Source organism: Cyprinodon variegatus, unplaced genomic scaffold, assembly GCF_000732505.1.
Source record: "Cyprinodon variegatus isolate N-32 unplaced genomic scaffold, C_variegatus-1.0 Scaffold196, whole genome shotgun sequence".
In the NCBI taxonomy this organism is placed as follows: Eukaryota; Metazoa; Chordata; class Actinopteri; order Cyprinodontiformes; family Cyprinodontidae; genus Cyprinodon; species Cyprinodon variegatus.
The window spans coordinates 77,580-88,036 of NW_015150649.1; the positions used below are offsets into that span (position 1 = coordinate 77,580).

The 10,457-nt window shown below is 38.1% G+C and overlaps 1 protein-coding gene across 1 annotated transcript in view; it reads right to left on the reverse strand.

Moving 5' to 3' along the window:
- The window catches only part of fam65b (family with sequence similarity 65 member B), a 76,672-nt gene that overhangs the window by 5,090 nt on the left and 61,125 nt on the right, over nucleotides 1–10,457 (reverse strand). Inside the window, exons 7-14 of the mRNA XM_015379613.1 lie at nucleotides 6,418–6,567; nucleotides 5,798–5,861; nucleotides 5,530–5,573; nucleotides 3,221–3,346; nucleotides 2,976–3,124; nucleotides 2,538–2,667; nucleotides 2,126–2,272; nucleotides 1–257 (exon numbers count right to left, since the gene is read on the reverse strand). Coding sequence (XP_015235099.1) covers nucleotides 1–257; nucleotides 2,126–2,272; nucleotides 2,538–2,667; nucleotides 2,976–3,124; nucleotides 3,221–3,346; nucleotides 5,530–5,573; nucleotides 5,798–5,861; nucleotides 6,418–6,567 — 1,067 coding nt within the window. The remainder of the gene's footprint in view (nucleotides 258–2,125; nucleotides 2,273–2,537; nucleotides 2,668–2,975; nucleotides 3,125–3,220; nucleotides 3,347–5,529; nucleotides 5,574–5,797; nucleotides 5,862–6,417; nucleotides 6,568–10,457) is intronic.

A 10,457-nucleotide genomic window follows, 5' to 3' on the forward strand; every position in this document is an offset into this window, starting at 1 on the left:
TCCTCCTCCTCTTCTTCTTCTTCCTCCACTAAATGCTCCTCTGCAATAGAGTCCTCCCTCGTCTGAAGGATGGGGGTCGGCAATGAATCTGTATCTGGAGGGGTGACGGTGATCTCAGGGTTGGATTGGCTTTGAGAGAAGGAGCTCTGGGCCGGGCTTGGAGAAGACCCCGAGGTGTCAGAGAAGGTGAAGGACAGACGTTTGCACTCAGCCACACCACAGCCGCCATTTTCAAAGATGTCATCTGGTAAAGTGGACTGAAACACAAAGCAAGGAGTCATCATTTAAAGCAAAAACACAAAATAAAACAAGGCAGCTGGAAATCTGGGCAGAAAAAACATCAGAAAGAAAGCAGGGCTTTAAACTTTATGACTAAATTATTTAGTCATACAGGCTCACAAAAAGAAGTAAATTAGAAAAAAAAATAAAATGTTGGTGAGTAATTCACATACACCATCATTGGCATCTATATTCTGTTGATTTTGAGCTTTCTAGTGATGCATGTAAACCATTGTTTTCAAGGATGGAGGAATTATACAACAAACAAATATTGCACAAATTGGATGTCACAGATTTTCTCTAATCTCCACATAATTATTGTCATACACATGTATAAAATAGTTTACATCATAAATGATATATATAAAAAAAAATCTCCAAAAGGAATTTGCTGAAGCATCAACAATAAATGACAAGCGAATATCATCACCACGATCTCATCCAGGAGGAGGATGTCTTGTAGGCCAATGAGTCGATGCAATTAACTGGTTTTCCTTGATAAAAACTTTTAACCAAATTCACTGTATTTTCTTTTTTGAGGTAGAACTTCTTCTTAATCATTTCATCCAGAACTACAGTTCCTAACTTTTTCTTCTCTCAACATTAGGTTAAAACAAACTGGTTAATTGTTTAAGGTACAGTGGATCTTTTTCTGCATGGATCATCAAAATAAGTGGTCCTCCTAATTGTCAACCATTCTGGTCATATGTTTACGTAAGGCCGTTCGGCGTGCTCGTCCCCATTTTCACCTACCGGTGGTGAGTCTGACATTGTGGAAAAATTGCAAATCTTATTTTGGAAAGTAAGCTTGTATGAGCGATGCAAACAGCAACTTTTAAACAGAGTGTGCACGAGGAGAAATGGGCTCATGCATGCTCTCGCAAGCATTTAATAGGCGTTCCCTCTCGGGAATGGGTACATGGATGTGCATGTGCATTTTTTTAAAAGTGGATAGGGCAGGTCTTTTCAAAAACTTGCGAAAATCCTCCACTATACCTTTAACTTGAGTATAGAGACACTGAAACCCACATTTAGCTGAAAGGCCAACACACCTAAAGCAGTAATTATGCCAAAATTGTAAAAACTATATAAACATTTTGCATTCAAGATGAAAAACCTGTTTTGTCTATTAATATGCTCTATCCAGAAGTCTTCAAAGGGTACAGTTCTACCTTTACTTGGTTTAAATTCTGTGTAAAATATTCTTTAAGGAGCCTTTTGCTATCCCAGTATTAATTGATGAATCAAAAAAAACAATCGTCAGATTATTCGATTAGCAAAATGGTCATTAGCTGCAGCCCTACTCAACCTAAAGTCATTTGGATGGTGTAGATGGGCAGACATGAATCTAAGTTGAGTTTAATAGGGACAGGCTTGGAACTAAAGTTTCTCTGCGTTGATAGTAAAAAGAAACATACTTTGTTGTAGTCACCAATGCAGGTATAACTGCATCTTTTGGGTTGTAAAAGATTAGAGTCTAGATTGTTCATGGCGCTTTTTTGAATACCTTGATTTTAGATGGAGCTGACCTTTTGGGTTCAGACGGGTTAAACCGTGACGCAGTTTGCTGTTCCAACCCAACAACAATCTAAGATTAAAACTGACCTGAATAAAGGTAACATTAATGCACAAACTGACTGTATGTAGATTTCTCACCAGCGCTACATAGTAAGGATGACTAGAAGAAGTCATGCAGATCCACAAGCAAACTGACACACACGCAATTCTGCAGCCCTCAGAGTGGAGCTGGACAAATCCAGGTTGGAAATAACTCAGTGAGGTAGAGAGAGACACGGTTGTAGTTTTGGGAAAGGGTTGGTCAGTCAAGGGCACACTCCACACTCACATAGACCTCAAGACTGGATCTGGGCCTTGGCCGGAGCGAGGCCAGGTCACCAAAAGAGCGGCTGCGCCTTAGCTTCTCCAGCAGCGTTTCTCGCAGCATGTGGAGGAAGGAGAGGCGCTGGCGCTCGACGGGATATGGCTGCCACTTCTTCACACAGTCCACACATGGACATTGGACGGGTGGGGGCGTTTGGGGTACGAGGAAGAATAGGGTTATGTTACACAGAAGTGCGTTATAAAATGGAACTTGACGGAGGGTAAGTGGTGAAGAGAGGGCTCAGCAAATAAAGGCGAGTATGAAAACATGATTCAATTTGTTTTAACAAAAAAAACATGTGGACAGGTTATTGTGGAAGGATGGTGAAATATGTTAATAAACAGGCACTAATGGACAGATGCGTGTTTGAACTTACGAAAAAGGAGCTGTCCTGGAAGGTGGGGGTCTCAGGAGTACCCTGGCTGTAGACCGATACTCGTCTCTGGAGAGCTGCAGCTTTGCTCAAGTTTCCCGATGACAGAGTCAAATCTTCAACATCGAAGGGACTGAGTGGGTGAAAGAACAAACTCACTGAGCTGTCAATGTTCTGCAATGGCATCGTTTCTCCACAAGGTGGCAGGGCACCATTAGATAGACTAACAGTGTTGTAACAGTTGTGGGCGTTCTCAACATGAAGTGAACATATGGCAAGTCCAGTAATAGACTCTAAAAGGTTTAAAATAGACATTGGCTGCATCCCACAACTCAGCTATGCAGCAATTTCTTCCATATGTTGCTGATAAACATCTTAGTTAGTATTTTACTGGTTATGGACACAGGTCCACAGTGAGAGTTCTTATAAATGACTACTTACTACCACGTAACCTCCAGGTTGAGTTTGATCGTTCCCAGGTCATTGACGTCCACGGCTACCACCTGGGGCCTGGCTGTAAACAGCTCTTTGGTCTCACAGATGACACTGCCCACCAGCATGTGAGTGGCCAGACCCTTAAGCTCGGTCACCTGATGGAGGCAAACACATGTTTTAATCTTCCACCGCACGGTGCAAGAGATGACTGCAGCTGCTCTATGTTTCACCACCATGCTGCTCTGGAGTACCTTGATGTTGATGAGATCGGTGATGAGGGGCATGAAGACCATCTCGTCTCCGTCCCAGCTTTGCCTGGAGTTCACTTCGATCCTCCCCTTCAGCTTCCAGCGCTGTCGACCGTAACGCATGAAAATCTGATGAAAGGGATGAAAAGAAAGGAAACTAGGCTAGATGAAAATGTTTAAGCAAATAAATCAATCAATATAAAATCTAAAGCTTCCCAAGGCTTCTTCTCTGTCCTTTACCTGCCTCTTATTGTAATAACCATTATAGATGCTAAATATTTAAACTTTTTCAATAACTGGCTTCTCACTACTAGTGGCTATAATAAAATATAAGAGCTTAAAGAACACCTTTGGCCTCTATTCTTTGAGGGAGAAACGAGTATGAACTGTGCATTCTGTCATTTTGTACACTTTCAAAGGCTTGATACAGGTTTCACATAAAAACAAAATTGAATGATAAAGTCATGAGTTGAAACATTTTAACACATTGTAATTGGGTTAAAATAGCAATGGGTTATTGTTATTGCAACCTCTACACCAGCCTCCCCCATGACCATGAACGAACAAGCAGATACAGAAAAACAACGCATACACTGCAAAAACCATCTAGAAATAAGCAAAAATTTCTTAAAATATGTCTATTTCCCCTTAAATTGAATAGGTCAATAAGATGATTTGCAAATGGAGTTAGTATTTTTAGTCTTAAGATAAGATAATTAGATATGACGCACTTGAAATAAAACAATGCAATTGTTTTTTCTTATTTTAAATGTAAATTGTCTTGTTCCATTGGCAAAGTATGTCACTTGCCTCCTTTATTCATGAGATAAATGCCCTTATTTTAAGAAAAAAGAGACTTATCTAGATTTCGATTTTTTCCAGTGTAGATGAAACTTGCTAAACCATCTTAAGGGACTACTTAGTCCATCTCTTAGTTTGGCCTACAAGAACATGAACAATAAGCTAACCATATGGACTTGAATAATAAACTAATTCTATACAACCAGATGATGATAAAAGCAAAATCCTCTCATTTCCCTTCGATCCAAATAAACTCCGACCCTTTTTGGTTAAGACCAAAAGGAGGTGAGATAACAGGGGATATTAAACCACTGATTTATAAAGATGTTTTGCTTCAACGACAAAGTCAGCAATTACCTTATTATTAAACCATCCATTTTTTTTTGTTGCCTGATTAAATTATATAATTATATTATTATATATATATAGAAAATATATAGACATGGCCCTTTTAACAATAATAATTGGTATGTGCCAAGAGTGATTTCAGTAGTTTGAAGTATTGAAAAGGATATGACAGAGGATGCCTCAGATTAGATTCAGGCAAAAAATGGCCATGTTTTGCCAGACATGTAACTTCTTCATTGTTTAAATCAGCAATTCATAGCTACATCTTTCTTTCTGCTTTAGTAACACTTTATCTGCGACTACTAGATGTGTGTAATGTTGCTCTGAAGGATGGTGTAATAGCTTAAGGCGCAAGGTTTAAATCCAGCTTCAAATGTTTTTAGTGGGGGGCAAAACAGACCATCTTTGTCAATTCATTCCTTTTGTTATCTTACCATAATTCTTTCTTTTTTTGCTCATGCTTTCTTTTCTTTTTTTTTTTTTGCAACTGCTTTGTTTTATATTTAGACAGTCGATTTAAGAAACAGTTCATCTTGCCACACATCCGTGTACTTCACTGTGACAATTTGCACAATAGCAGCAGGGGTTGGGGAAGCAGATAAAACAAGTTTAAACTTGTTCTGGGAACATATAAAGTATTTGTAAATAAATACAGATGGCTGACTCTCAGTGTATTTTTCAAAGGGTAAATTGATAAATTCCGTCATAATTTAAGGTTAACATTGTCAATAACGTTTTCTAGAGTCTTTACAAACTTCACTTGGGGCTATTGCTTTCTAACTGCAAGTGTAGTTCTGTGTGAATCAGGCAAAATTATGAGTGTGCTCATTTGGTTTGGGATTGTGACTTTGTTGTCAAGTTTCTATGAAACGTGGAGAAGATTACATAAGAGGTAAAGATACTAAGCAACAGTGCAGAATGGAAGGGGAAAAAAATAAAACATGCTGTCACAGCTAAGCTAAGCTTTAACTATCGCTAGTAAAAGTTTAATTTTGATGAGTAACGAAGTAGATGTGTTGATCATTTTTCATAAAAAACATACAAAAATGGACAAATATCTAACTAAATATACTTAAATCGTCCTAATGTTGAAGAATCTAAACAAAATGTTTTGAAATTTCACATGTTAGCAGGATATTTTGATGAAGAGGAAGAGCACTTACCTCATATTGGTCTCCAGGACAGAGCCTAGCAAAGCCTGCCAGTCCTATCAGAGAAAAAACATGGGAACAGAGAGATGAGCTTCATAAGACGGTAACTAAAAGTCTACAAATTCTGGACTAATAAATGAACATTTCTTGTGATTTAAAGAGGAAAATTATTTTTTTATATTTACACATTGGTTACTAAAAGCATTATCTTATCTTTTTTTTCAAGTTGTCATTTAAGGAATGTTTTGTTAGTGTGATCAAGAAGTTAAAAACAATTCACCTTTCATTTTGATGTGAAACTCCCCGAGCAGATTCTCCAGTTCGCTCTCGAAAGCACTCATGTTCTAGATCAAATTAAAATAATAATAATAAAAGAAAAAGGTTGAACATTAAGAGTCAGGCAGCATGATGCAGGGTAATCAGGTTATCTCTTCAGTCAACACCAAACTGCAGAGGAAGACTCCGCTTAACCTTAATGGACAGATGATGACAGGTGTGTGTGTTTTGGGGGATTTAAAGGTTTCTCTGTAGAGGTGTTTGTAAATTAGGTTAAATAGTATTTGCTATAATCTACTATAGGCGTTGGCAAGTATACAGTAAACAGTAATAAAGCGCTATAAATTTTAAACCACCCTTAAATCCTTTAAACCTTGCATCAAATGAGCCAGGCAGTCTTGTGATCACATAGAGGTGTTTTGAATAGTTCCCCATGCTTTCAGAAGATTTTGTGGCCAATGAACCCAAAATAAAAAAAGGCCTTCATTGACTTTGCTTTCTTATACCTTGTACTGTCACCAGTTAGAATAAACTGTTAAAAATCCCAAATTCTGCCAAATAAAGTGCAAAGGTTTAACATATTTTAACATATTTCCTGGTAAGAGCTAGGAACATTGGCAGTACCTCAGTGTACTCCTTGTATCGGCGGTTGACCTCTGAAATGCTTTCTTTGGTGGCTTTGGTGGAAGGAGAGGAGGAGAAGGCCTGCTTCATCCTGATGGCACCGTCTCTCAGGCGGCTCTGGATACAGAAAGCTTCGTACAGCTCATCCACCTGAGGACAGAAATGAAGTCAGTTTTTGCACACAAAAAAAACTATTTCAGACACTTAATATTCCAAAACCTGAAACAAAAAGAAGAGATAAGGTGTGGAAACTATCTTCAGTTTACAGAATTTATCCTCCAAATTAGGACCTTTATTTAAAAACGTGAAACATAAAGTCCTAAAAACGATTAGGATTAGATGGACAGAGGGATAGACGCCACAAAAGCAGCGAGAACTATCGACTTCCTGCTTACTTGCATTGAGATAAAATGTTGACATATGAGAGGAGATCAGATTCAGATAAGATGCTGCAGCAGTTTAAATTTATCTTTTCCTCTTTACTTAAGTTAGGTTGTTTCTATCACTTCAATAAATTGGTTTATTCTGTCTACATTTTCCCAACTTCTGAGTGAATTCACAGGTATCAACATCGTTGCAGAATTACATTATGTAATTCTAACAGTTACATAATCTAATTGTTACAATTAGATTATGTAACTATATGAAAGCATGAAATATGAAATAAGCTGTGTAAACAACACATGCAAGTTTCACTCATTATCTAAAAATACTTAAAACAGATTCCCGAAGGCTGAGTAACCCATCTCTAAATGTATAATTCACATTGACTCCAGGTTTATTTTTGACCAGAAGTCACATCTAATCAAAATGCAAAGCAAAACACCTCTGGTGAACCTCTTTAAAGGCAGAAGTGGAAGCCTGACTGGTGCCAGCTCTGAAATATTGATGCTGTGTGCTCTTTATTGCACTCATTAGAGAGAGACAGGGGAAACCGGCCAGTCTGGCTCCTGTTGTCCTAATAGCTGCTGTTTATTTGGGGTTCTTTACGCCTAGACCAAAACACCACTAGGAAATCTTTTTATAATGTTGATTCCTTGAAAAAAGTTTCTATAAAACTTCAGATTTATATCCCACACCCACTATGATCCCACCGGCTCCACCTCAAACCAAGCAGTCCTCAGCAACCCGCTACTGGGTGAGGCCAAGCCCATCTGCATGTCTGTCTGTGGTATGTGGAGCATGTGGTGTAGCTGTAGCAGCTGAATGGAGTCAGCCTCAGAACGACATCTAACCTAAGTAACTGTATCCAGTCATCATAAAGAACATTCAGAGCTGCTGGGCCTCTTAGACATATGGTTTATACACACATATGTTTAAAGTTAAAATGTGCAGAAAAAAACAACAACCCTGGATAAGTTTAATCCCTTTATGGGTAATTAATTCAGTACACAGTTAAAAGATTAACCACAAATCTTTTGCAGATTATTTTTGGCATGCTTTAAAAAAAAGGGAAAGATGAAGTAAGTGCGGAGCAGACGAGTGAGCAAACAAACCCACAAATGGACGGATGAATAAATGGATGACCGGACAATAGAGAGACAGATGACTGGAGTCTGTGTAGAGACCCTTCACACACAAGGTAACAATGACAATGAGTTAATCATTTAGAGAAATAATGCTTTTCTCTGAGGAAATACTGGGCTCTAACAAACTGGAGCTGATGAATAGACATTATCATATCATTGTCGGATAATGAAGCTAATTTTTGTCCCCAATTACAGCGGCCGCTAGGACATGTGCTTATGAAGGTCAGCCAAGCCTCTCTCCAGAGACTGTCCATCAGCATATTGCTGTGCCTTGAGCGCATTGCCCCCAAGAGAAAGACAATTCATGAAAGAAAAAAAACAAACAAAGAGAGGAGAGAAACCTTGATAGACAGATGGCCAAAAAACTAAAACATCCCAGTGCAAACTATATTACTGTCAGAAGAGCACAAACGTATGGAGAGAAACACTTCCCTTACTTAGCATTTTCTTGATGATGCATTTAATCTGTCTCATTAGGGCTTCCTAGGCTTTGCCTTCACATGATCGATCTGATTTACATGATCAATGGCGAGAAACAATAAAGAAAAAAAATATAGATTTTCCTTAGCTGTTACAGGTTATATTAGAAACATAGAGAGAAAAGTGTTTGTTATTGTTTGTTAATCTTTTTGAAAAAGGTAATTCCTCTTAGCATCCAGTTTGTGCCTTTAATGAGGGTCTGGTCCCATATGAGTTGATGGTCATCTCTTTGGAACCCTTCCATTAAGCGCCACTAGTTTGCAGATTTTCTTAACTTGTAGGTGTTTTTGCTACTTGCAGCATTGTTTTAGATTTGCATACATTTTGTGTATTGATGTGTTAGCATCTTTATGTATTTGAACTGTTTTTTTTTTGTGTTTGCAGCAATTTTCCATTTTAGTGGTTCTGTGAATGCAGCTTCTCTCTTTTGCAGCATTTTATAGCCTTTGTCCGTTAGTCTCGTTGTGTTTTCTAGTCTCACGACATTTACAATCATGAAAGAAACCAAATCAAATACACAGAAATTAAGTTCTGTAATAATGTTAAATGACATGAGGAAACAGTATCAAAAACACACGTAATATTCGTATTGTAATCACCAAGATACCTCCTGTATGGAGAAACTAGTGACATGCAATGTTCAGACATGTCTTTTGCCCATTCTTTAACATAAAACGTATTTAAATCTTAAAATATCTCTGATATTATACATAAAATCTAATCGAAGTTTAAATTTGATGTTCCAAAAATTGAAAAGATAGAAAATACATAATATTGCACAGCACTTTATTTTAACTGGTCACTAAAAGACCACTGAATAGAAGAAAAGCCCATCTGTTGTGCCTAAGGTCCAAAAAAGTGCCTGTTACACATCTGCTAATTAAGACATCTTTACATCTAAATACATGCAAAAATTTGTATTCATTTGGATTGAGTTCATTATAGTTCAGAGTGGATGAAAAAAAAAACAAAAAACAAATTGCTTGGAGAAGAAGTGACACGTTTTGGGAAGATCTTTAGCAGGGAATCAGTTTAGGCCTTTAAGAGAAGGAATGGTAAATATTCAATAAGTAAGTTTTTTTATGCCGTCGACTAATTAAATTGAATTGAGAAATTTTACTAGATTTTATTTAGATATGAACATTTCTCAAATTGGGCCGTGAAATTTTAAATTTCCACTAAATCTCTAGGATTTGGCTAAAAATCCTCTTAAGATGTTGATATTATCTGACATTGTTAAATAATGGTGCACACTCACACCCAGCAGCATTTTATGCCCGGAAGCAAATGATTATAAGCAGATTAGAAACAGGCAGGCCCCGCCGAACAGCATCAAACACCCAAGCCTTCTCTGGGGAAATCAGGGTGTGTGTGTGTGTGTGTGTGTGTGTGTGTGTTTACAGCAAGATTAGCAATCAACGGGGGAAAGGGGGGGAGCAGAAAATGTCCTTTATCAAAAATAATCACATGCAAAGCATTCTCACTCATCTGGGCTGAATTTGGCAATGGGAAACGCACACCCTCTCTTAGAGGAGCACAGGGTGCCGGGCAGCTGCTCTGCTCACCTTCAGTGTGTGTCAGTCATCTTTTTAATGATGCCCTGTTGATACCGGCCCCCCCACACACAAACATAAACAGTTAATATAGACTTTGTCCCATGCAGGACATCATAGACATTGTGGTGTGCCACCTGCCAATTACAGTGCAGACATTTGCAGGCAGGGCAGAGACAAAAGCTGCGGCTAATGCAAGTCACAAACTAACAGCCTGCTGATGGACGATTGTTAAGTCGTCCTTCGCGGCAGCTGGCCAAAACAACGAGAGACTGAGTCTGGGCTGAAACAATTCCACATTTACCTGAACTTACAGCTGCAGCAACATTGAACGTATTTATTTATCTGAACTGTTGTTGTTTTTTTGACAAAAGAGAATTTGACACGCTGCTGGTACCCTAAAATTGCATCTATATTTTCTATACAGTAATTATTTATATTATCTTGTGTGGTTTTGTTGTGTGTATATGTATATATA